At 47.6% G+C, this 27,247-nt stretch overlaps 1 protein-coding gene across 4 annotated transcripts in view; it reads right to left on the reverse strand.

Moving 5' to 3' along the window:
- The window catches only part of LOC128893058 (probable JmjC domain-containing histone demethylation protein 2C), a 258,691-nt gene that overhangs the window by 188,470 nt on the left and 42,974 nt on the right, over window positions 1-27,247 (reverse strand). For 3 of the 4 annotated variants that reach the window (XM_054153794.1, XM_054153795.1, XM_054153792.1), the window contains exons 2-6: window positions 23,879-24,136; window positions 22,442-22,555; window positions 16,687-16,881; window positions 15,698-15,782; window positions 14,846-14,934 (exon numbers count right to left, since the gene is read on the reverse strand). In XM_054153794.1, coding sequence (XP_054009769.1) covers window positions 14,846-14,934; window positions 15,698-15,782; window positions 16,687-16,881; window positions 22,442-22,555; window positions 23,879-24,136 — 741 coding nt within the window. The remainder of the gene's footprint in view (window positions 1-14,845; window positions 14,935-15,697; window positions 15,783-16,686; window positions 16,882-22,441; window positions 22,556-23,878; window positions 24,137-27,247) is intronic. The other variant, XM_054153793.1, reaches the window with a different exon arrangement.

Below are 27,247 nucleotides of genomic sequence, written 5' to 3' on the forward strand. Positions count from 1 at the left end.
ATGGAGCGAATACAGAGTTTGTTTAGTAAAACTCTTCAGTTATAACTCTTTTTCTAACACATAAGGACAACGTACGTTACATTGTACGTTACAATGTGCATTACAATGTGTACCAGGTACGAAGGGGTAAAAAGCTTTCGAAAGAATATCCTGTCTCCTAACAAGTCATCCCTTCAAAATTTTATCAGCCGTTTTGAAGTTACGTCTGAACAAACAGTCGTAGCAGAGTCGCGACTTTATTTATGCAGATTAAAAAATTCTTTGGTTGTTTCTGTCCTCGGTGAGGAAATCGTGCGGAGGGAGGGGGTCGCGTGTCCCCGGAGGGCGACGCTCTGTGAAAATAATTACAACACAGCGAGCCGGGGGTTGCGAAGAGAAAAGAAATGGAAAGGAGGAGAGAAAATAATCCTGCGAGGCCCTCGGTAAAAGTTTCGTTTCCGTGCTTCCTTGAAAAGTGCCGGCTTGGCTAAATCGAGCCACCCCGTATATGCATTCATAGTACATGCGTTCCCGTCGTTCGCAAAGAGTCGCAGACGCGTTTATGTAGACATCCATACATATGTAGACGCGTGCGCGCCCCAGCACATGGCTGATGGTCTATATATATATATATATATAAGCGTGTTTCTATGTGGACAGTGTGTGTGTAACGCCAACGGACCGGCAGATATTCCGATCGATCGTACCGGGTTATCTGACTGGCAACGAGAATTCATTTTCCCTTCCAATTCGTTCCCCTTTCTCTCGTCCCTCTCTCGGTCTCTCTCGCTTGCTTGCGCACCCATACACCCACCATTTCTCTCTCCTCCTCTCCGCTCTGTCTTGCTACTCTGTCTACTCGTCTCTCCTCTCCTCTTTCCTCGCTCTGTTTCGCTCTCCTTCCTACACACGTATACATATAATGGATCCCCTCGTACACCCCCGCTCAAAAGTTTCCCTCCCGAATTTCAATGAAAAAGGACTTCTCGAATTTCCCGCACGGAAGATCGATGGCATTGGCCCGCTTCTCAAACAAACTAAACGTCGCTTGTAAAAATTCATCGCGCTTCGAACAAATTTCTTCGAGAATGGAACTGGTTATACTCGTTGCGATCTTAACGAAACGGGTAAACGGTATTTGAAAAAACGACTATTCGCGGAGTAGAAGCGCTTCACCCAGGAAAATGAAGGTCGTTGTTTGAAAAACTACTCTGAAAGTTGGCGGGAACGCGCGGCTACTTGACTCCTTCGACCTCGGTTCGATGAATCCCACTGCGCTACTCTACGGCCGCGTTAACGACTTTCCGTCGAGTCGGAAAATGGTTCAAATTCTGGAGAGCTCAAGTGGAAGTGGAGTTTTTAAACTATACCGGTTTTTACAACGTATACAAACTTCTCGTGTACTATCCATAGCGGTAGGAGCACGCAACTCGAAAGCACTGGCATTTAAATTCGGTTTCTTGAAGACGGAGACTTCGATGCTTAACGTTGACCTCTGTTATTTTAGCATTCAAAGTGCGCTGATAACGTACAATATGATATAAAATATCGTTCAACTAATTGTTTTCTTTGATTAAAACAGCGTTAGCGTCGAAAAGTTTAGGGACGCGTTCGTCTCCGTTAATTTTTCATTAATCCTCGCCAGTGCACTTTAACTTTTGACGGGTAATGTATTCCCCCCACTTACAAACCCGCAACTACCCCTCGCGCCGCGGTTCGTGTCACGACGATTCTCGCGCTCGTTAATCACATCACGCGTGTACACACTCGAGCCAAATAAAAGGGGTCTCGTGGTAAAAAAGCGTAGGAAACAATAAACGAATCACCCGTTAATTTGCGACGTTCCCAAACAAGTGGAAGTCTTTGTTCTTCGTCTACTAACTTATTCCGGTCGGTGTTTCGCGAGCAATTTATTTCTATTCGCTTCTATAAATAGTTGGCGCGACAAGATACAAATATTGCGTGAGTGGGCGAGCACCGAGGGAATTCCCTAAAAATATTTAAAGCGTGCCGGGCTCCGATGAAAAATTGGAGCCCGATGGAATCGAGGTCACACGCGACACGACCGATCCGTCGACGCTATTTTCGAAAGTTCCAAACGACTACTTATGCCAATCGCAAATTCCATCGCGTCGACCGGCCACTAATTTCCTCGCGGCGAGGTAACGGGCGCGCAACTAATTACGAATTCCCATTGTTTAACGAACACGACGCGATTAGAATTCAACATGAGCGGAGTGCATCACTCGATGGACTACATTTTAATATTCCTGGTATAATTAGCACGGGAGAACGTTAACTATCGCGATAATTACGTTTCCCGAGCCATTTGCGCGCACCGTTAGTTTATCGCACGAATTATTAACGAAGTTTTTTTTTTTATAAATAGAAAATCTGCTTCGATCGACTCGTGTTAAACAATCACAAAGATTGCGTTGCACGCGTTCAGGGTGAAAGAAACATCGATTAACCGCTCAATTAAATATAAAGATACTTTATATAGTAAGTAGATAAGGACTCTGGTCAGCCTTCGCGAGGAAAAATTACTCCGAGCGCAATCTACTTCTTCTTGCCGCGAATAAGTAGAATGTGCCAGCCAAGGCTGGCCGTCCGGTCCGCGCCTGGCGATTCCATCCACGATTTTCGAATACCACGCAAGGCAAAGCGACGAGCAACCGCATCGTCGCAAACTAATTCCAAGTTGTGCGATCGCGTTCCATTTTCCTCGCGCGGCTTGATAAGGAAATCGCATTAAATTCGCCATTAAAGGCGGAGGTGGCAATCAGAGAGCGAATCTTTTGTGGTGGAACACTTACTGTGCCTCGTGGCGCTGGAGACGTGGAATTGAAACCAGTTCGAGCCGGTCACCACCGTGGTGCACGTTTATCCATGAAAAATGGCCGCGTCCGTCTCGGTTGACTTTCACTTACTCGACACAGCACACAATCATTCGCCGATCGCCGGCTTAAATTAGAATCGCGCGTGTCGCGCCACGAAATCGATACATATATATGTTATTGTCTTTCACGTTTCTGCGTTAAACATCCTCCGGGCGTTCCTTCGCTGTAACAATCATTTCCGATGTTCACTGCCCTTTCAAACCGGACCCCTCGAAATCGATCGAGCGATTCTCGCGACGATCGCGATCTGACGTGGTCTACGCGACCACGATTACCCTACTTTACCCTTTGTTGCGCAAGTTGTACTCCGTCAATTAATTCTCAGAACGATAACGACCTCCTGGGAACATTTTCCATTGGTTAGATTATGCAACAGAGGGTTAATCGTCCCTCGGAACACGCGAATAGGTGTGCCCTAGCGATTTATAAACGAAGGTTGTCCAGAGCGCGCTGCGTCTGGGAGCGTTGCCAATTCGGAGCGCGTCTCACTCGCGACGATCTACGCGTGAAACACGGTCTATCCGGTCTAACAGGTATTTCCCAAGAATCCGCAGCGAACACGGATCGAACAACCTCGAACCCTAACGCATTCGCGACAAATATGGCTAGTTGGCCGACTCGAGGCACTCAAAGAACCGCAACTGTGTCAAACTCGATAAGGAGAGCAGTCAGGTTAAACCTGAGTGCTCGAGCGAATCCCCAGCCCCCGCCCATGACCCGTCCAACGAACCGGCCGATTCGAACGAGCTCGATCTAGCGATCCCTGAATGGATACTTGGAAACGGAGCACGATCCCGCGATCATCGCGAATCGTCGATCGTTTCGGGTCCAAACTCCGGCATTCACAGATATCACCTTCTTCTTTCGCCCTCTCTCGCCCCTCCTCTCCCGATTCTTTCTTCCACACCCGATCGGTGCACCCTCCTCGTGTTCCTGAACCGGTAACAAGCACTTTAGATCCCCCGGAACTATTCGGGAGAAAAAACGGATCGCGGAACCAAACGGATAAACGCCGGTCGCGAAGCGTCACTACTCGTACGCGCCGATACTCGACACGGACGGCAACAATAGGAATATCTTCCCGTCGGGGTGGGGTGAAAGCCGCGAGGGTGGGGGCACCTTCACCCTCGAGACGACGACAACGGTTAGTCGACAAGTGTAGAGACGAAAGCGCGCAGACGATCAAACACGAACTGCGACACGCGCGGCCCGCAGTGCTGCCGTCTACTGGTGCTTCTCAAGCTTCGTGGAATCGCCTCCCCCACCAATTACCAACTTCCCCCACCCATTTCCAGCGTGCCCCTCGCCGCCGACGACCGAGATCACTTCCCCTCCGTCCGAACCTCGACTCGCTCGCCAGACCCCCTCAAACCGTCGCTGCCCTGCCGCATCCACCTACACAACCCTGCCCTAACCTCCCGACGCTAACCTCTTCTTACCCCTTAGCTTCCTTCTCCCTTATCCGTTGCCACGACCCCCGCATCTCCAGACCCTAGGCAACGAGCAGCCGCCTTCGAAAACCGGGAGCATCACGCGAGCAGACGATAATATTGCAAACGTGGCTCTCGTTGATGCATACCCGATAAACTGTCGGCGCTTTCTCTCCCGACACTCCTCCTCCTCCCCCGCACCGGAGACGGTTCACGTTTTCTCTTTCGCGAACCTCGCTACGGAGCTATCTAAGCCTCTAGGCTTACTCGCGATTCGAGGCTACCAAGTACTACTCAGGTAACAACCCCAACGGTGTTGGGGTACCTGAAATTTCGGATTCGGTTTTGCTCGAAGTCGAAGTCAGTTCTTCGATTCTTTCTCGAGCGAAACTTTGGTTTCCCGAATGTTACGGGTGCCTGAACACCTCTTTTACATGAATCATGTTTGGGGACCACTTCCATTGATTTCTTTTTTTCCTCCTTTCGGTACACCGAACAATTCGTACGAGTCTCGAGACTCATGGTTTACGAATGAACAGGGCGCAACGGAAGTATCGAGGGCTCTTTGATCCGAATCGCTGCGCGATCGATCAACCAAGAGCCATTAGTTTTCCGCCCAACCAAGCTGTACGTTTGCAACGTTAAAGAAGATTGTGTTCCGAAAGAGCGAAAAGGGAGCATTACGAAGTGCTCGTAGCCGGTCGGGTTTCCCGAGCTTTTTCAAACGGAAATTCGAAAATAGTCGAGCTCGTTACCACCCTTACGCGCCCTTCTTCTGCGTGTTTACCAACGTCCCCATAGGATTACCGCTGCCGATCAGACGTCGAATTCAACAGCACCATTTGATAGTATAATTTTCCGGGTTGCGGAAGCGTCGCGCTCGTTTGCATAACACTGCGCCCGCAGTCGAATCGGACCGAAGATTTATTAAGCTCCCTTTCTTTGTCGAGAAACAGAGGTGGAGAAGGAACAGGAGGCGGAGGGAAAAAAAACGGGTGGGTATCTTTTGTGCCTGGCTCCGCGAGAATCTCACGAACCGATGGTATCTAGAGCAAGTTCGCATCGCTCCTCGTCTACCTTCGGGTCTGCTCCGCGAGAGTGCCTTCGCTAATTTCACCCGTGGCGTGTACGCGAGCAGAAGCCGACATTGTACGCGGAAACCCATTGTGAGTCGACGAACCGTGAACGAAATGGCTACCTTTACGCTTTGCCGGGTACGGGCACGCGGAATTTATTGGCAATCAATAGCGAACAGAAGCGGCGCGGATTCCGTGTCCGTCGCTGTTTTCAGGCGACGAAAACTCCGAGATCTCCTGGACGGCATCCAGACGCGTCGAATGACCTCAAAGTCCAACGCCTCTCGAAAACCCTATCCGCGAGGAGCTTGACGCTGATATCGAATTGCTCGAAATTGAAACGATTTTGTCCAGTTAGGACACGAGGTAACGAAAAGGCCATTATCGCGACAGTGGTTGGACGATTCTCTGGCACTGCGATTTCGACACTGCGATTTCGACACTCCGATTCGTACGTGACCTCAACCGAGTCCTGCTTGACCTATAGCACCTCGCCGTTCGATCCACTCGGGCACAGCCGCAGAGCTGTTCGCGTGCGATCTAAGCTGCACGAGCGAATCGATTCGATCGCATTCCACGACGATAAATAAAAGGGTAAATTGTCCGAGCTGCGGCGAGCGAGAGGGGAGCGGTATGCATAGGCGATGAAATGACGAAGGTAGGGCGAGCCAGTCCTGGAGCGTGGCGGCTTTATTTATGCGGCTTACAAAGTATCGATCCGGCACGTCATTCGGGAGTAGTTCGGCCAGCCGGGAACTTTGTTGTTGGGAACTGAAAGTTTCCAAGCGGGGAAACTCCAGCACAAACAGGTGGAACGGGCGATGAAGGCCTTCTGGCGCCAGCCGATGCTGAGTGTGCGTGTGCAGGTTACCCACACAAACGGTGGGGGCTGGTGCACGGGCGGGCACACGGACGTGGAACGTACACGTGCAACGCGCAACCCTCCGCTCGCGTCGACAATATTGAGAGAGTCGGCGCGAGGGAGGGGCCACAAACAACCCTCCGTCGCGCCACGGAGCGAGAGAAACCGGGAGAGATTCAAGGAGAAATTGCCAGGGTCAACCCCTTCCATCCAGCGAGATGCCGCGATGGAATAAATGATCCTGTGCCCCGCGATACCGGCCTTCGCTCTTTGCAAATAGCGCCTGGATTCGTGGAAAACCGGGGAAGGACGTTCCTGGAAATTGCACCGGAGGCAGGATTGAATCGTTAACGGTTCCTATAGGGGTAGTTCGTGGAAAAGATCTCGGGGCGAATTCGAAGGTGACGAGGATTACCGCGAATCGACCTTACGAGGAGCGTGTACTGCGAGAACTGCTCGTTTTCCGTTTCACCGAAATAGATATGGTCCTGGTCGACGAATGCCAAATGCGTTAATTCTGTCGGAATTCGCCGGAGAGACCGACTGGCAACGAATGGGGAGCAAGCATTCGCGAGGGATTTTAATAGCGAGCCGATAATTACAAGTGCTCGGGAAATGTTACGCCTTTGGAAACGTAAATATAATCAGCGGGAAAGTTCCTGGGGGCGCGGAAACGAAATTCTCCGCGATACTTCAGCCTGAATAATTTATTCGCGAACGCGTACTCGAGGGAGGGAGGGGGCGGGAGGTGGCCGCGCGACCGAACGGTATCGCAGCGATTAATTTACATGCCATTTTCCACCCGGAGCGTTCTCCGTTCGATGCTTCTCTTTTTTCCGCCCTTGTATCGAGGAATTTAATGAATAACCTTCTCTCCCCCCTGCTCCCCGTGCCCTCGAGCGTAATAGTTCGATCTTAATAGGGGCCGGCTCTTCCGGTATCCGTCGCCCGATTAAACTTTCATGAAACTTTTGATGCAAATTTAATTACTGCGAAACTGAGTCGCGCACAAAGGAACGGCGAGCATCGTCGGGGCTCGTTCGATCGATTTCAGAGGAATTCCAACGGACCGGTAGCGCGCGACGGACTCGCCGAACGTTCGATTCTGCTCGGAAAACGGGTAATTGGCGTCTAAAAGTGTCGAACGACGGGCCTGGGTCGTCCAGCGGGCTCGCAGACGAATCGATACGATCCCTCGAATCCAGCCTCGACGGACTGTATAACATGCTATTAATAAGCGGAAGTATTTCCGTCAGTATTCACGGCACCCCCGGACTGTACATTTGCTCACGTGCATCCGCGCGGATGTCTGGCTGGATGTCTGAGCGCGTCGCGAGCGTCGCACCCTAACGTAAACAGACTGAAACGGAGGGAGAGGCGACGTTCTGGATGAACCAGATCGAAACGGACCGAGCAACTCGGACGCGGATGTCGCGGTTCACTTTCTCGAATGCGAATTTGGTTTAACCGAGGCTAGGTGGGGACTTTTTAACTTGGAGTCGAGGTCTAGATACACGGTGTACATACATCTAGAATTGTGTAATTGAAACAGGTCTAGTTAAATTTTTGACCGATGGCAAACGTCGCCATCCACCGTCGCGTTCAATCCCCGGGAAAGTAAAACGTTTCCGCCGGCCGGCAAAGTGGGCTAACGGCGGCGGCGAACGGCAAGATTCAAGTCCGGATAGGCGAAAGTTGCAGGAATTCCGGATAGTTTGGTAGCCAAAATCAAGCAATTTGCAGGCTGATGTTTTGCGTTAGCTCCGGCCGGGCAGGGATGTTTCGCGCCAACTTCCAGCCACCCCCACCATCGGTGTCCCCACCAGCATGACCTGCCCGAGAATCAATACAGCTACCGACCGCCGCCCCAACCCCATCCAGCCAGCCATCCCTGCTCCACCTACTTTCCACGCTACGCACCCCCTTTCGCCATTCTCGAGTGCCGATTCCCATTCTGGGTTCGCAGCTTCGGCCCGTTTCTCTTCGCCCCTCCCTGGGAGCCTCGTCCCCCCTCGCACGTTCCTCTTTCTGCCACTCTAACCCCCAGGCCTGCATTCTCTCCTCTCGTCTCCTTCGGTTTCATTCGGTTGGTCTTCCTCTAGGCAACGTCGCGGGCTCCTCGTCATCCCTTCCCGCGGTGTCCAACCCTTCGTTGTCCTCCCACGTGCCACGAGGCTCGCTCGTTTTCTTTGGGCTGGCGGTGCAGACTCGGTCAACCACCCCTATTGGCTGAACGACCCTCTAAAGCGGCTAGATATCCAGGCGTGTATAAAGATGAGACGAGAGGCCGATGAAAACGAAGAGACGACGGGGGTGGGCTGCGGACCAAACTCGCGCAGGGGTGGGCGGAAGATGGCCAGGGTGGAAGGCAGAAACAAGAGGAAGTTTACGAGTCGAACATTCCGGGTGAACTTGAGCGAGTCCGGCGAGCGAGATTGGCGGCCTGCCAACAACCCCTCCCGTCCCCGCCCTCTATCGCCCGAGCGGGGTGTTTGCCCGATATTTACATTCGGATGAATCGGCCTGTCCACGGATGGTATTTCGAGTTTGGACCGCTGCGACGTCTGGTCCCGGTGCTGCTATTCGCTCGGATCGTTAAGGGGTCTGGTCCAGCCAAGGTCTTTTTTCCAATGCGTATCATTTTTAGATATCATTTATCTTTGCTCTTGAAACTTCTTTTTACATGTAAAGGTACTGATCGGGTATGACAAAATGTAAAGTCGAGTTTTTAGACCGGTGTACCGGTGAATCTATACTCTGGAATGGAAAATAATGCCACAACGGGGGGATGTAAAGCTGAAGAAAAATTCTGACCGTGTTAGAGAGGTTTCGTTTAGACAAACTATCGAGAATCGTCGAGTTAGACGAGTGTCCGACCGATGTCTACGATCCGGTTCGGCCTTGCTCGTTCTATTCCTACCCGAACCCTTTTGTTTTCCTCTCTCGATTAGGAAAGCAGGTGCGACCGGTTCGAGCGAGTTCTTCGAAGATCCCTTCGCCAGCGGGGAACGCATTTAATTGACGGCTCCTAACCGCGAGGCTCTCCTTTTTAAAGAAGCTGTTCGTGGATTTAATGAGAAACACGAGGAACGAGACGCCTCGAAAGGGAACCACCAATCTCCCTCGTCCCTTTCTCGCGTACAGGAATGCGGACCGAATTTCTTCACGGGATATTGTTCGGGTATTCTGTAGCAGGAAATGGAATGATCAGGTTATTATTTCTGACCGAGAAAACATCGAGGATCTAATAACTCCAATAATACCAATCTACTCGAGAAGTTATCGCCTGCAACAACTATCGCGTTTAATTAAAGATATTACCTTTCGATCGCGATACGGTATCTTCGAGACGGAATCTCTGGAATATCGCCGCTCGAGCGAACCGTCGCGAAACGAGCAGAAGAAATTCAGACGGATATTCGAACGGCGAACGTTTGTTCGCAGACCAGCCTCTAAAGTGGCCCTAATGGCCGTTTCCAAGAAGCGTCTCGAAACTGGAGAGCAAGTTCCATTACGAGCCGGAGCAGTCGCCGGCTTAATCCCTTTCGGCGAGTTTTCGAACTCGTATAAGCCAGCTCGGAACTTGCCGACTTAGGACTGTCGGGCCAACTATCCCGCGAGTCACGAATTCCGCGAACTTTGCACGCAGCCACCGAGCCGGCTTCTCGCAGACTTCGGTCCGAGAAAATTCAGCAGCTGGCGGACTCGATCGTCGATAGATCGATACTTGCCGAGGATTCTTCGCGAACTCGTAGCCGATCTCCAAGAAGCAACTTAAATGTCTCAGTCTCACGCTGTTGATGCAGAAATTCGCGATTACTTAAAGTTCGTATTTATCAGCGAAGGAACCGGTTGAAGCACGACGCTGGTTCTTGAAGATACATCTTCAGACTTCAGGAATGGAGGCACGGGAGTGAATTTGTTCTCGGAACCATGTCGTTTCAACCACGCCTAAAGGTCGATTCAAACTATACGACACGGACCGGCAACGACACGACGAAACATTAAAACACGCGTTTTAATGGAACTATTCGCACTTAACAAACATCGTCCTGAACATTCCGTCAACGGGAATAGTGTGAATAGTTCCATTAAAACGCGTGTTTTAATGTTTTGTCGTGTCGTTGCCGGAACGTGTCGTATAGTCTGAATCGACCTTAAGGAGAGCTCGTTCGAGTATCCGGGTATCCGTGTACGCACCTTTCGTCTCGTCTCCAAGTCTTTCGGTTCCAAGTTTGCGAAGAAGGCGTTCGTTTGCCGTAGGTCACGGAAGAAAGTAATTTTAGGGCCTGGTTCCGATCGGTCGGCGTAATCGCGGCTCGGGCAAACGATGGATGCCGTGGAAAGGAAATGATTTATGAACAACCAGAGGACGGGGATGGGAGGCTTCTCTCGCATTAACGAGATTGTAAGGTCGACGGATGGAGAGAATTCGGAGTTCTTCGTGGAACTTTCTTCCCGGAGCGGCGAAGAAATTTCGAAGAAGGAATAACTCTTCCTGCAGACGCCGGTAACCCCGGCCGCGTCGGATTCGAAACTTTCAGCAGAATTACTCGCTAACGATAGAAAGTTTCGAGCCAGGGACAGGCCAACCGGGGTTAACGTTTCGGTCTTGTTGCCACCGATGAGTAACTTCGAAAAGCGACTTTTGATTACCATCTCCGACGCATCCATCGGCGACGCCTTCGCTAATTTTGTTTATTCGATAAACGGAACGACTGAGAAACGCTTTAGGCAGCGATTCGTTTATCCCTGCAGATCGAGATTGGCTCCGCGTACAATTGGAAATTACGGCACGGGAATCATGCGATTTATTGCACGATGACTCGCGCGTCGAGCTGCGCCGATGTAATCGTATGACGACATCCACGTAGTACACGTTGCGCAACAACTACACGCACTTCGCAATTATCATCCGAACCTCGGTTGTATAACTGATCGCACGATTCATCGTTACCTCTATGACCCTCGATAGTTCCTACAATCGCTTGAACTCGATAGCAATTGAAGGAAAAAGAAGCAACAATCCTGAACGGAGGAGTTCGTATATTTTCCGATGTTTCCAGACGATTACGAGACTGGATAATTACTCCTTTCTCAGATTTTAACCGAAGGACCCGTAAAAAGGTGTCGTCGATGGCTTCAGCAATCTGGTCTTCAGTAGACTTCACCAGAAATAATACAAATCCAGCACCAACTGGACCCGAGAGCAAAACTCTTTACAACTACTCAAAACTAGAGTTTAAACGAGGACTCCAAGCACTTGCCTCGGGGAAATGTAAAAACCAAGGGTTTCTGGTTTTCCCATACTCTCGAATAACCCTCAATAAAGTATACGTTAAAGAATGAACTCCCACCAGTGGTACTGATACTAATAATCTGTTATTAGGCCTCGTTTATCGTTATACAAATAAACTGGTGATAAGCGAAAGTTTCTATACCGTTTTACGAGCGATGGTTACCATCATGCTCATCACATGGCACGTAAGGAGACATTACTGCGCTATGAATAAGTAGAACGTAGACAGCGCGAAATAATATACCTCGCGAAGCCTGACCATGACGCCTGATTCGATACGAAAGGTCACGAGGCAGGTCTTCTTTCTCGATAAAATGCAACAGGATTCAACTTTGAAAATCAGTTCGAATCGAATCAAAGGACCCGCGGCAGGCGAGTTTAATAAATCGGTATACGAGACCGTATTAATAAATCGGTTTGGGCAAAAATCGCGCTCGTCGTTAAAGGCAAAGAGTCGATTTCCAACTAATTTATTTAAGGATCGTTTCCCAGAGCGAACACGGGGGAAGAGTATCGAAGCAATCGATCGATTAATTAAAATTGCAGGATGACAGGAGAGAAAGACGCGGATAAAAGAGAAAGAGAGTCGGCTGGGATGGTCGTCCTTTCGATGGCGTTCGATTACCGTCTCGCCAGGAAATCGAGCGAAGAGGACACGAAGAAGGTGGGGCAATCGTGTTCACGAGGAACGGAAGTCGGCCGCCAAGGTAGCAACGGACACTATTCCCGATTCCTGAAAGCTCGAGGGTGCCGCAAACACGACTTTATTGATTTCCCGCGTTAAAGGGAAGCGCCCGATCCGCGCTGAACCGCGACGCTCCGTGGAACGTATTTCCTAAAGGTTTCCCAGTCGCGGGGATATCTCGCAACCTGATATTTAATATCGATTGGAGAAAACGTAAGACGATAGAGGAGATGACCTCGGTTCACGGTAACGGACGATAAGGCGATAACACGCGGTCCGATACGTTGGAAGTTGTCTCGCTCGTTATCTTACCGGTGCGAAAGTAGCGTCGCTCAAGGACGGAAGAGTTCTCCACTCGTGGTCTCTATGAATATTAGACGCTGGTAGGCTAGAGTCTAGGCGTCGCAAACTTCGAATATACACTAACGGACAAAATTAAAGGGACACTTCTTTAAAACGTCATATCTATGGGAGTTTTCAACCGATATTGGGGAAACTTCGCGAGGAGTAGTTTTGAAGTGTCCTCTAAATGTGCGCAAAGTTGCATCGGCGAGGGTTGATACGAAGGGGTTAAGTCGAAAGACGCCACTTCTGAAGAGGCCAGGGGTGACGGAAGGGGTTGAAAAAATCAAAAAAATCTTTGGCGCGACCCTCCTCACTGCTCTCAATAAAATGCACCTCGCAAAATCCCTCTCGGGCAAACCCACCCCTCACAACACCCCACCCCGTCCAAAATCTACAATTTTTGGACTACAGTCCCGAATTTGGGCTCAATGCATTCCCTGGAATCTCCTGATCCAGAACAGAGCCGGCATGCAGAAGTGGAGCGAGGGCCTGCAGCCGTACGTGGTCAGCCCACGTTAAATTGGAATCCGGTCTGGTCTGGCTCCACTTCTGCATGTCAGCTCCGTCCGGCCCACTTAATACTCTTTCAAATCTACTCCGATTTGACAACGAAAGCGTGATTCAAAATATCCGAATTTTTGGGGACCTGTTAATAAAGCATTCGCGCGTCCGAATCCACAAACGGCGTTGACTTGGGGTTACTCGTTCACCTGATACACAGGCCTAAACTCGTGGGTGGGTTTTCTAAAAAAAAAAGCGTCATTTTCGTACTTTAATGCTATCCACGCGGGGAAAAGACATCAAAACTGTGTCACTCCAATGCCTTGGACCGTATCACATGTGTTCCACGCAACGAAACATCGTTCCAACCCCTACACCTGTGGGTGGACCACCCCTAACTCTGGGCCACCCTGTTCAGCTCCAGGGGCAGTTTTCGAAACGAGCTTTAAATGACATTGATCCTTAACGTACCGAGAATAAACATGGCGAATTTCATCGCCCTTCGAGGTGTGGAAGTGCTCCCTTACGAAGGGTGTTGAAAAGTGGCGAACTGTTCCATCCCTCCAAGGGGTGCCTCTACGGCCTGAGCGTTGGCATTTCCTGGATCAAGGGAGTCCACGGAATGCATTGAGCCCAAATTCGGGACTGTAGTCCAAAAATTGTGGATTTTGGAGGGGGTGGGGTGTTGTGAGGGGTGGGTTTGCCCGAGAGGGATTTTGCGAGGTGCATTTTATTGAGAGCAGTGAGGAGGGTCGCCCCAAAGATTTTTTTGATTTTTTCAACCCCTTCCGTCACCCCTGGCCTCTTCAGAAGTGGCGTCTTTCGACGTGTCCCTCTTTACGGGGGTGACTTAACCCCTTCGTATCAACCTTCGCCGATGCAACTTTGCGCACATTTAGAGGACACTTCAAAACTACTCCTCGCGAAGTTTCCCCAATATCGGTTGAAAACTCCCATAGATATGACGTTTTAAAGAAGTGTCCCTTTAATTTTGTCCGTCAGTGTAGAAATAAACTATGGAAGTTAAAGGGACACTTTATAATGGGCTGAGAAACAGCATGCCCGTCGAAGAAAGTAGGATTAAAGGTTGCAAGAGAGTCGATGTTTTCCCCTTAGTTTTTGATTACGCTCATTAAGTTCAAACGGGGTTCATTAACTTTCGAAACAACATATGTTTCACATGTGCGAGAGTATCCAGCACTCGAAGGACCGAGCGATCCATCAATTTTCTTGAAAAGCCTATCAAACTCCGCGACATAAATTACATCCTCGGAGCGACCAGCTCTCTAGAATTTTCCTCGGGTTCCGAGCTTGCGGAACCTCGAGAGCAGCTCGGCGGAACGGAACGTGCACGAAGCTATCGTAACGCCCGGGTTACGTGTTTACTTGGACGAGGTTATCGCGGTTCCCGATTCCGTGACTCAGAACCTTCCGCCCGATCGGCGATGGAGGTTGCGAAAGTCGACGTCACGATCCTGGACAGCCACCGATCAAGCTAACGGTCCGCCGCGAACGGTTCCCGGTTATTCCGTGCTGTTAGCTCTCGGTCTGGCGGAGCTCTCGCGAGCCATCCCATCGTTTCTCTCTCCCTTTTTGCTCGGCGACGTGAAAATATTCGCTTCGCCGACCGAGTATCGGTTTCCAACGTTTCTGACTCGAATAGAGCGGAGAAGCGAAAAGCGGCAGCGTGACACACTGCTCCAGGCGCAGTTTATTATCGTAAACTACATAGCGATTTAATAATAGAACGGAATTGAATTTCACTCACCATGACGAGCGCGTGCGTCAGAGCAGTCGATGACCTCGACCTCCTCGGTGTCATGCCGACGACCTCGCCTCTCATGATGCTCTCCACCACTGCAGAAAGAGAAGTTTTTTCCGCGCTTTAGACGGGAAAAATCTATGCTTTTTTTGCTCGTCGAAATTCCATCGGTTTCGAGTTACGGGGGGTGGGTGGGGGGGGGGGGTAGGAATATTTAAATAGCAACAGAGTCGGAATTAACGCGATCTCGTGAGCGCATGAACCCACGAATTTAGACTGGCTGGTAAACAAAAGTTGAGAATAAAACGCGGGAAAAATCCCCAGCGAACGTGCGCTGCCCGCCCAATTCCAACACCCTTCCAAGAACTTCCCTTTGCACTCGAAGCCATTTTGTTGCAGAATATGCCAATAGGAATAATGTGGCCTAAAAAGCACGTCATGTATTCTAATACTACAGTGTACACTGTACACTTTTGAAAATGTTGTGCTCCAAGAGAGTTTATCTTGTCTGATCTCTACCAAAGTTCTCTGGACTTCCAACGTCCCCTCAGAGGGGACATCCGAGTGCAAAGGGTTAATAATTCTATCTTTGCGGGCCCTCAGCCCAAGAAGATGAAGATTATTAAAGATTATAATCATCCGTGACCGAGATCAAAGTTTCTCTTCTATTTTAAAAAGTATCTCTTAATAAAGTTAAGAGCTATTGCTCTAATTTAACGAAGCTCGTGGAAGGTCGCGGGGAGCGAGACGAACGTCCTCTGGGGAACACCGACGGAGGAAAATCGTTCTATTTATCCGTCGGGGAGAATTCATCGACGTTGCGGCAGCATTCATCGCGAGGGTCATTCGTGGACTCACCTCCGTCGCCAATCAGTCGCATTTGTACTAAGCTGGGGTCCTCGTTGTGATCCTCGAGAACTGTGTCGTCGGTGACAGTCAAGTCCTGAAATTGCATCGTACCCGGCGTGAATCAGCAATCAGAAAAAATTCACCCGTTCGAAGTGTTTGAATTATTATATTTTCAGCCGTCGCGTCGAGGCGACTGTTTCGGTACCGATTTGTTTAAACTTTAACGAATAACCGATAGATAAAGTCTATCTTCGCTGTGCACGTCGATACACGGTACCCTATTTCTAGCATTGCAACGAGCTACGTGTTAGGTAACGAATCATCGATCACCGTTGTTTATTTACATCCGACGTTATCCGTTACTGTGGAACGAGTTTAAATACACTGTTTGAGATATTTAAAACAGACCACCTGAACGATTCACTCGCTGTTAACGACTGAGGAAAAAGCGCGAAGGATGAACTTTCAATTCCGACTATTCCCGGCAAGTTCTGGCAAGTCTTCCATATTCTCGGAATACGCCGGATTGAAACATCAGGTCTCAGGTCTACATATTGTTTCCATGGGCAATTTATGGATCCTGGCGATCCCTGTCGCGGCGTATCCGTCGATTCAAGGGTTAAAGATCGCCCCGTTCGACGGGCTGCTCGTTAAGCCGTGTCACGATCTCGGCAGTCTTCTTTGTCAACGTGCCCGACCGATCGACGATGCCAGAGCTTGCGCAAAACTTGGCCAAGGAATGACTCCGTCTTTCGTCGGCGCCCGATCGAATCCTTTTCTCTCGTTCCAAGCGAAAGTTATGGACACCGACGATTCTGAACGCGACGATTCTGAACGCGAATATTCGCGTCTAATTGCTTCGAACGATAAGGATCGATCCAAGTGGTCTGCGCGATTGTCTTCCCTGCGAAAAACCGAGGCAACCGAAGCCTCGGAATACTTCGGTTGCCTCGACTTCGCAGGACAGCGAAGAGCAACGCTCGCGGAGTAAGTCTCACCTTGGTGGACTCGTTGTAACCAACAATGACGGCAGTGTACCATTGCGTGGTGCCCTCGGCCCGATAAACCTCGACCCTGAACCCAACCAGAACGCTCGGCGTGGTCAGCAGGATCCTCTGGCCGTCCTGCATCTCCGCCCATCGTCTGACAGCGTTCGCCCACGGCACCGAGCCCTTCGTCAGCTCCCAGTCCTGCTGCAAAAACGACAACGGGGTCAAACGACATCCAGTCTCTTAGATTCTACCGTACAATCGAGCCCATAAGAACCAGAGTAGATCTACTCCAGACCAGACTATCTACAAAATTATGGTACCGAGTTATATCGCGAAATTGAACCTATTTGCCAAAAATTCGTTGTAGTTCTATACTGCCATTTCTTAATGATCGAGGAAATTAAACATACGTCACTTTGGTTTCATAAAACATCCTAATTTAAAAAAGAAAATGTTACTTAGGCCATTCTGGTTCTCAAGGCCTCATTTCTACAGTATAGTGTAGATTACAATTCCTTATTTCTGCACAATTTTTGGCAATGTCTGTAGGTTACTCGTCACGATAGGCGATCGCGGGGAAGTCGAGGCGACAAAAAGAAGATCCGTTGTGGTCCGAGTAGGAAGAGGAGACGACGGAGACCTCGACTTCCCCATTGATCACTTTCTACCAATAAACCGAGCTCCCTCGAGGTGATATCCGATGCGGTACCTCGCGTCGTAATTGGACGATTAATTCTTCTCTGGCTGTAGTTCGTTACGCATCTACGCCTCGCCGACAAAGCGAATCTTATCCCCGGCAGCACGAGGCCGTTTCTTTTGCCTTTTGCGATTTATTAACATCGATAAACGACGCGGAAGAGTGTAGGGTCACTGGGTAATTGGGAGGTCGGAAGCTTATACAGTCAGTCCCATAAATTTTCGTACCCTCTGTGTCTACCAAAAAAGTTCGTCTAAATTAAACGATAGGTTCAATGTTACCATACAAATTTTTATTGCGAGTGTGTAAACGTGTAAAGTCTATTTCTGTACATGTGCATTATGAAGCATTTATTTGAAAATACTAAACCTATCGTTTAATTTAGATCAGGGCTTCCTAAACTTTGTTCATTCACGACCCCAAAACAGGGTCGTTACAGGGTACGAATACTTATCGGATTGACTGTATGCCATTTTTATGGAATACTTCGAGGGTAATTTTTGAAAATGACTCATCACGTGCGTTGACGCCTTCGGACCATTCGTTTAATGGTTCTCGTAGATCTAGTATCTCGAAGAAGCTGAGAATTCAGTAGCAGAAAACGAAGATCATAGATTTTCCCCTCGAGGACAGCCATTTTAAAAGACCGCGCGGCGTTGCACAAGCTCGACGATCGATAAAGTTGTTTCCGACGCGTTGTTTCGTCCCATTTTTCCGCTACCAATTTTCCCACGTAAGACGTTACACGGCGCATATCTCGGCGACGAATCGTTGCGTCAGCGTCTCGTTACGTCATCATCGCGCCGTTACGTCAGGCGCGTTGCGCAATCACGGCGCTAAGCATGACGGCGATGGCACGATAATGGTGGCAATATAACGGCAATTATAACGCTATTATCGAAGCGTCGGGAGCACTTAGCACCCGCCTCAACGCACCCCGACGACTCGCCTGACGTTGTTTCGCGTAATATCGACGATACCAACGTCGCGTCGTTTCTTCCATACGTTTCAGACATCTCGCCCTTTGAAACGTACCTCGCCATCGCGAAAAGAAAGAAACATTCTCCGGCAGGGAAAATAGACGCAGAGTCGAGCATAAAAGCCGCGTCTTCGGCGCGGTTTGCCAAGGACCGTTAGGCAGAACGGGAATATGTTGGCGCCTCGCGTTGGCCGTTCTCCAACGTTCGCCGATGTTGGTGCACGCGCGGTCTCGACACGAGTCACCAAACCGGCAACTGCCAACGGGAAACAAGAGCAAAGGCTCCTCCGCTCGGCGCGGCTCGGCTCGGCTCGGCTCGGGCTCGGCTCCGACCAACATCCACGGGGGCACCGAACGAATCCTCCACGTGTTCGGTTCTTTCCGGGGCGTCGTACGTGTCGGCGCGTCCGCACGACCCCCGAGGTATGCGTGCAGCTGGGAGAAAGAACCCGTTGCATTTATAGTTCAGGGTCAGCAGACTCGTTGCTCTTCTGCGCCGCGGCTGACCAATTCTGGCCGCCTCTACTCCTACGATCTCTCCACTTCCTTTTTTCCCTCGCCAAGCGATTCCACTCGTGCTTTCGCTCCGCGCATCCCACCAGAACCGGATTAACAGTCCACTGGCCTCTCGGATGCCAGACAACCGCGAGATCCTAGTTATATTTTCGGGGTGAAAAATGATTGGGTTGTCCAGAAAGTTCGTGACAATTTTGAAGAAATATTCAAAGGCGCTTTTGAATTTTTTTATACGTACTTATGGAATTTGCATAGGTATAGTTTAACGCTGTTTCAGTATTGCGTAAAATATAATTATTTAAATTTCGATAGAAGGTCAAAGGCAAGACGAAGTGTCATTGATGCGGTGTCTTGGCATCGCTGAACGAAACAGACCTAGAGAAACGACTTTAGATGACTTCGTCACAAAAAGAAAAAAATATCAAATCAGGAAGAACCTTCATCGCAAACGAGTTATCTTTACTCGAACTTTTTTTTTTTACTTTCATGAATGTTTTATGAATACAAAAGGATATTAGCAATAATCAAGTCTCGGATTGATGTACTAACAAATTATTTAAGGATTAATGTTACAGAATGCAGTTTAAATAGAAATTATTTCATACTTTTCACTGCATTTTCTCATACTTTGAAGCAATTATATCTAGGGCTGGTGGATATGCATAGAAATTGACTAGAAATTATTTCGTACTTTCTAGCACAGTCTCAATGTTTTTTGAAGTCGATTATATATTTTTTCCAAAAATTCTTTTACATGAGGAAGCTTTTTTCTTGCACAGGACAAGTTTTTCTTGCTTCAAGAGTGATTTTGAAGAGAGAGAAATTTCTAAGCCTCCAGTCCCCCAAATTAGGTCTCTAGAAGCAACGTTAACGCTTTCGACTAGCAATCAGAATAACGAATCAGGCGGAGAACATGCTCCTGCTGAGCAGAACATCGATCTCGCGGTAACGCGAAGACGCCGTCGGAATCTGGCCCGAGCCACGAAACCCCAACATCGCGTTTGTAGCAGTCTGCGTTGGAACGGGGACCACTGTTGAACGAGACACGATATTCTCCCCCCATCGAGTGAAACTAATTCCGGCGGTAATTGTCTTTGATGCGTAACCAGCGAAGATCGGTGCACGAAAGTCTGGCGTTTCCAGCTGATCCTGACCGAGCTCTCCGCGAAACTTCCCGCCGCACGTGAACCACTTACAGTCGCCCGCGAACCCCGGCAAAACTTTTAACGGTAAAAGTTTCGCTAGTTTAATTACTTGGAAACAATTCCTCGCATCCGCGTCTGCCTCGCCCGCCCTTTTCAACGTAAAAACTTTTTCGCCCGCGTTCGACTGCCCCTACCGCCACGACGAGAAGCCACCGATCGATTTATCGTTTTCCAGGGACCATCGTAAGGCAACCCTTTCGATACACACGAATTTTCATTCTAATTTTACGTACTCGCGAAAAGAAATTATAGTAAAAACTGAAGAGAGTGAAGAGTGCAAGAAAGAGGACAGAGAGCGAAAGAGAAAGAGGTCTGAGGAAAAAGAAAGCAATTTCGGTTAGGATCATATTACTCTGCTCGCTCCCCCAGTGGTGGGTATAGTCATCTTGCATTTATCCAGTCAATCCTGTCTTGCACTTATCCAGTCTGTACTGTATTTCTTACTTCTTTCGTACGTCCGCGTTTAAATGTTTCGTATCGCAAGTTGTTGTTACGCAACTTGTTGGTTTCGGATTACACGAGCTTTGAATTCTTTAGAATTTTTTTGCCGAGCAGCCTTTAAGCGTCCGAGCAGCGCCAGCTGGCCTTAGGAGCTCGAATAAATGCTTAAACTGAATAATAAGTGAGCGAACCTGCAAATCTGTCTCGGCAAGAAGACGTCATGAATAATCGATTGTATGCATTATTAAATGTTCCATTAGATGTACGTGTCGTGTAATCTAAGCATGAAATTAACATTAGCTCTTGATCGGTTGAAAATTATTTTATGGTATCTTCGTGGCACCGTGTTAGCTCAAGGTACGCTTCCATACATTAACAAGTTCGCTGAGAGGCGGAATTTCAGTCGCGCGAAAATGAATCGCGATACGTGTAGAAAGAAGCGATAGGAAGAAAAATCGAAGCCAAGCCGAGGAGTTTTTATGCATGGGAACTTTCTTCTCGCGATTTTTCTTTATCGACACTTTTTCATCTACTTCTTTTCTTCGGTTTCTTTTTTTTTTTTCAAGTTCTCTATTTTAGGATTTACGTCAATCCGCCTTCGTTCGCTTCGCCTATTCAGGTGACAAACTTTCGACAACCATTCATTTCGAAATGCTTGGATTCGCTTTGAACAAAGTAGAAATGGAAATGAATTTTTAAGTCTGGTACGTCTTGAAACTTCTCGAGAACCTCGGCTCTATTTCCTGTGTAAGTACCTTTGCTTTGACATTCTACGCTTCTGCTATTCGCCTTTGCTAGAGTCCCGAGACTTTGAGAATATTCATGGCACGGGAACTTATACGTAACTTATCTTCGTTTAATATCTCGCTTGCTTCGACTGTCCTTACGATGCAACTTTTCCTAAACAATCTCGGCGCAACTTTCGATCCATCTTGATGTTTTGACAGTCGCGTTGCCTCCCGGTGTCATTCTGCATCTCGCATTTACGTCTTCGGCATCCTCGTGTCTCCCCAGTCTTCGGTAGTCGCCTTGTTCGATTATCGCAATTTGATGTATGGTCCTCGTTCTTATTCCCAAAATTCGTTTCTTCGTTTTCCTTACTATTCTCGCAAATTCCATCCATCAATCCTCCGTTCCACCGTTCTGCTTGTCCGAGCAAGCTACAGAGATGGATCATTAGTTTCTTCTGCTATGTTTACAAGGGTACTGGCTACAATTTACCCTCTTTAACATTTTTAGAATGCTTCGATTACCAGATTCTGTTTACAGTGGGTGTAGAAAGAAACAAAATAATAGAATCGTAATTTATTGACTTCATTCTGTGTTTACATTTGGCTCGTATCCAGTCAATCCTGTCTTGCACTTATATCCAGTCTTTATATCTATTCTAAACATTTACGAGAATCTGTAGAATTGATTGTAAAAAAAAAAGCTACAATTTCACACAAAAGTTTCTTGGGAAATTGATCGGTGTACGAATATATTCTGCACCCACTGTATATCTTACCAGTTTTTCTCGCTTGTATTGAATATGATTACATTACGTATCCTTCACAGCAGAAAGTATTCGCGCACGTGCTAATGAGCAACTCTGAAAAAAGCCTCGAAAGCATTGGCACACTCTCAAACTGTCGGCAAGGAAAGCTTACTCGCAGACACGGCAACGAATCCCCGAGGGCTGTTGGATAGGTCAACAGCCCTGGAACTTGCTCCCAAGTTTCCCTGCCCTAACGAAGCTAAGTTTCTAGTTACGAAGTGCCTCGGCTGCTCGAGGGAACTCGCGTGGCTCTTAATCTGATAGGAATTCTATCGCGTCTAGTTAGTACTATGGTATGTTAATAACAGCCATACAGCTTTAACGAATTAGGTCGGAAAAGATGTAGACACTTATAGGATGAAAGGAAACGCGCCGATGATACTCACGGTGAACGGTTTCAGCTTGGAGTAGTCGACGAAGTCCAACCTTCGATCCTGCATGAACTCGAGAGGCATCGCGTCTTCCGGTAACTCGGCACGCGCCACCAGGGGGTAGAATGCCTGCAAGTGAATTTCAATCGAGCGCCAATTAGAACGCGTTCGTTCCTCTCGCGTTTCTGTCTAAAAATTGTTCCGAATCTCCGATTAGATCCGAAGCGAAACGCGAGAGCGATCAATCGACCGGAGTCTGACAGCGTCGTTAAAAGAAGCGAACAGGGAGAGAATTAAATAGAAATCCTATAAATGGATACGATAATCGTGGGAACGACTTCCTCGACGCGCTCTTTACCTTTCCGATTGACGTAATTTCTCGAATACCGTCTGACCTCCGTTATATTTGTCTCGTCGAGTTAACTCCACGTCGTTTCCGGCGCTTAATCAAAATCGCGAGAGAGCAACTATCGCCGCTCGAAAGTCGGCTTGACAGATAATTAAAAGTTGAAGCTAATTACGATTGAAACTCGCGACGGAGAACAGCTGCGCCGAACGAACCGCGTTCGGATCCGTCCGATCCTCCAGACGCCAAGATTGCGGACACTTTGTATGCAAACTACCTGGGACATTCGACTCCGTCGCGCTGGAAAACTTGAAATTACTATTTCGCTCTCGCGAGAATGGACACTTTCGAGGCGAACCGATCGACTGCTTTGTCGATTTTTATAACTCGAGGATATTCCAAATGACCGAACGCGTTTGGTGATTACTCCAAGGGATAGGATGCTAGAATTCTGCTAATTCTGCTAAGTGTACGTGTATCGCTACGCATGATTCAAATACTCAAAGCAAAGATGGCTGATTCTCGTTCTTTTCTCGATACCTCTGATAACACTGTCCAATACGATTTTTTATTCGCGATATGCACTAGGTGATTCTTATAGGGTTCCTCGTCCTAAATACGAATCTGAAAGTGAAATTGCTCCATCACCCTTAGCTAGGTGGTTTTTTCTTCAGAAATGTTTGCAGAAACCTATAATGCATAGTAAATTCGACCTAGACGAATAACTTTTCACAAAAATACAAAAGTATTTCGTGAGAAGTACTCGCGTCGGCAACTTTTTGAACTTCGGTGTTCATTTACAGGCATTCAAAGGAGTAGATAATTCTAAAGGAACATGTCTTCATATTCAGAAAACACTCCTCTATCGTTTAAGACTAAATAGAACTTTCTAGCGTTCGTAGTTTTCAAGTAGTACTACGTTTTCTCTCAAAATCGACCGTATTTACAAAATCCCGAATTTCTCGAAAACTAAAGGCGATGGAGCAATTTTACTTTCAGATTCGTATTTAGGACGAGGAACCCTATAAGAATCACCTAGTGGATATCGCGGAATTTAAAAAAAGTTTAAATTTGTTGGACAGTGTAATTTGACAAGGCACACTTACCAGAGCTGGCCAGGCGACAGTGTTCGCGACAGCAGTGGCGCCCCTCAGAGGTTTCCCGTTGATACGATGATGGTGATGGTGGTGATTATTATTCGCGTGGTTGTGGTGATCGATGGCGATGAGACTGGCATGCCTGGGGTCGGGTCGCTCAGCCCAGGACAATCCTTTTTCCACCAGGAAGAAGGAGAACACCGAATCCCTATGCGGCGATAGCCATTCCCTTCTTTGCCACTCTACGTCGTCGTACTCTACGAGAATCTGGAAGAAAACCGATCGTTCAACTTTTTGGACCTGTTCGCGATAAGAGTTCGGCGACCTCGCGCTTCTACCATCTGCGAATCACGTTTTTGCTCCTTCGTAACGGTGGCTTCTTTTTTCACAGAAAATCGAGAAAAGTTGCGTCGGTAGATTATACGTCACAGACGGAAACTGATTTCTTTGAATTTTTATATCGATTTTTCTGATTTACATCGACACGACTTTTATAATCAAATATATTCGAACATTGGTCTGGAATACGAATATTTAGAAAAGTACAGTATTGTCTCGAAATAAGCAACTCGGTCGGTGTAGCGTATGACAGACAATAATAAAGGAATCGCGCAGTAGTGGGGAGAGCTTAGTTGTTGTTTACCCATCACGGAGCGAGCAGTGTCATAGCAAGTCGGTTAATATTTATTCCAAATTCCCCCTACCCCATAGACGGAGAAGGAGTTTACAGTCGGGACCGGCGAGTTGGTATAATATAGGAAGCAGAGATGTGTTTCGCTGATGATAGTGTTTCGCTTTATGTAGATTGTTGCACACGTATGTGATTGACCCTGGATTGATTGATTTTTGCATATACACACAGTTTACGTTTCTTTATCTTTCCTATAAGATTCATTGCGACCTCGTGTCATGTGTCTACAGTCTTCCAAGAAATCGTATGCTCCGCCCTTGTCGCGACCTCAGATCGCCGCATCGCGACGAAATGACAGGAAAGACGGGCGACAAGAGACGCTGGACGGACGCTTGATGTTGGTCGATTATTGGTATCCATTATTCATAAATCGCGAGGAGCAACGGCGTTAAACGGGGGGTGATTGAGGAAGGAACGGTGAATTCTCACGGTCGGTTTACTGCGGGGCTTCGTTAACGCGATGAATTCGACGCCAGGGAACACCGACGAGCGAGCGATCGCTAATTGAAGGTCGGCCTGTGAGTCGACTAATAAATGCGATCACCGTGTGTCGAGCATCCCGATGAAACTGACCCGATTGGTCTTTTCGCGGCTTCGTTTCGCGATATCGATAGCCTCCACTAGATACGCAAGAAGGAATCGTTTGGAAAGCTGGACCCATTACAAGTTCAAGTTTAGTTTCGTCCAGTAGTTTCTTTTGACACGTTGGCTGCCATACTAAAATTCGTGAAAATTTCTGTGAAGTTGGAATTTTGTAACGAGACTGTCGAAGATTAGATAACTTCATATTTGTCGTGGTATTTAATTTGTTAACCTCGCCAAGGTCAGAAACCTTATCCAAATTTATTTTTATTATAAACCTACCTTTAGAATTATTTTAATTCCTTAATGGAAAACGTGTTAATTAGGTATTACTAATTCTTGGGTTAGGTATATCCTTTTATCACAACTAAGAAATTAAAAATGGTCGTATTTGACACGTTATGTGAACAATTATAAGGCAATTTGTCGCCATGAAAGTCATCGATCGAGCTAATTATCGGACGTTTGTCCATTTGATTTCGCGAGCGAATTCGAGTCTCAAACGATCGGCAACCCTCCCACGCAGTGCAGCAAACCCAAAGGCACACGCGTGACCCGGTACGGTCGGCCAATTAATTGATAAATCAACATTAATGGACGCTGCTAGGTCGCAGAGGCCGGCGCTTACAACTGGCCACTTAAACGGCATCGACGCGAGCGTGTGGAGCGAATTTTTCAACTGGAAGGCCAAAACTCTTCGACGGCCGTTGGATAATATTTTCATGACTGCACGTTGCACTTGCACTTGCATATTGAATGGAACCATGCATTTTTTTTTTAATATCAGCCGTTCATTGCACGAGTCGATTAACTCCAGAAAACAAAACGTTGAGAAATGCGATGAAAATCCGAAATAAATTATTTGTTGTTCAATAGACAACAAAATTTTGTCGTTTAATGGTGGTAATCTTTATTACTCGGGAAAGTTATTATAAAAAGTTATTATAAATATAAAAAGTTGTGACTACATCAAGCGCTTTGAATACTTACATTTAAGGTTTTCCAAAAAGTGGAATTAATCAAAAATTTACTTTCCTCGTAATTCTGTATTTGAAGGTATTAGAAGAATTATACCTCAGGGGCTGCAGCTGTGATTGGTCACAACTACGGTACGGGTTTGGCGAACCCGAGGTACCCGAGCCATTGTAGGACCCATTGTAGGAAACAGACTTGGTCTACCTACTGTTTTAAAATAAACTAATCAATCGGTCAAGAAGACTAGTAATCAAACTGCACAAAAATAGTCAAGTTTTACAGTTCGTTCAATAACAAATTCTAACTAACTTCAATCCTGTGGATTCGACAGTGACTCTGCAAAACGGTTTTTTGAAAACTGTATTTACCAGAGGGAAAAGAAATTAAAGAGAACGTAAATGCACGCGTTCAAAGTATGTGCGTGTAAATGCTTCAAAGTTAATTGCTAGATAAATATTAACGCGAGACCGAGATCGTTCGTTATACCGTGGCGCGGCATAAATGATACAAATGTTAATAACAGGATGTTCGCCAGCGAGGATTTTTATTTATGTTCCATCCGTTGATTGAATTTTCCATCACCGAAATCGAATTTATGCCCCCGGGGTGCGTTCCGCGCGATTGTTTACCACCCCGTTGTTTTTTGCTCGAGCCGAATTTCGAAAAGGTTGGCGACCAGAATAATTGCGACGACAATGACGCGGATAATTACCGCGCAGATATTCGAACTAATCAGTATACGTCCATTGCAATACCGTGCCGCTGTTTTCATTACTCGCGAAATTACGCTGGCGGAGGCGACGTCCACGTTTATCTGGACGGAGTCGATACGTCCTCTGAATACGAATGTTTGCGTTTTGATTTGAATATTCAGCGATTTCAACCTTTCAACCTTCGTTTACTTTGCGCTTCGCGTGGGTGAACTGCGTCGTTATTTTCTCCGAGAACAGGTTATATCCAGATCGGACTAAATTTCTTTTCTTCAAATAAGAGATCGTCATATATTAAATTTTCACGAGCTTTAACACGTCGAACGCCACGTCATATATGGGCGATGGAAATTTTCACTAAGGAACATCGACGATTTTGAGTGCTAATTAATGAAAATAACTCTTCTAGATACTATAGTT

The sequence above is a fragment of the Hylaeus anthracinus genome, unplaced genomic scaffold (assembly GCF_026225885.1).
Source record: "Hylaeus anthracinus isolate JK02 unplaced genomic scaffold, UHH_iyHylAnth1.0_haploid 2, whole genome shotgun sequence".
Lineage (NCBI taxonomy): Eukaryota > Metazoa > Arthropoda > Insecta > Hymenoptera > Colletidae > Hylaeus > Hylaeus anthracinus.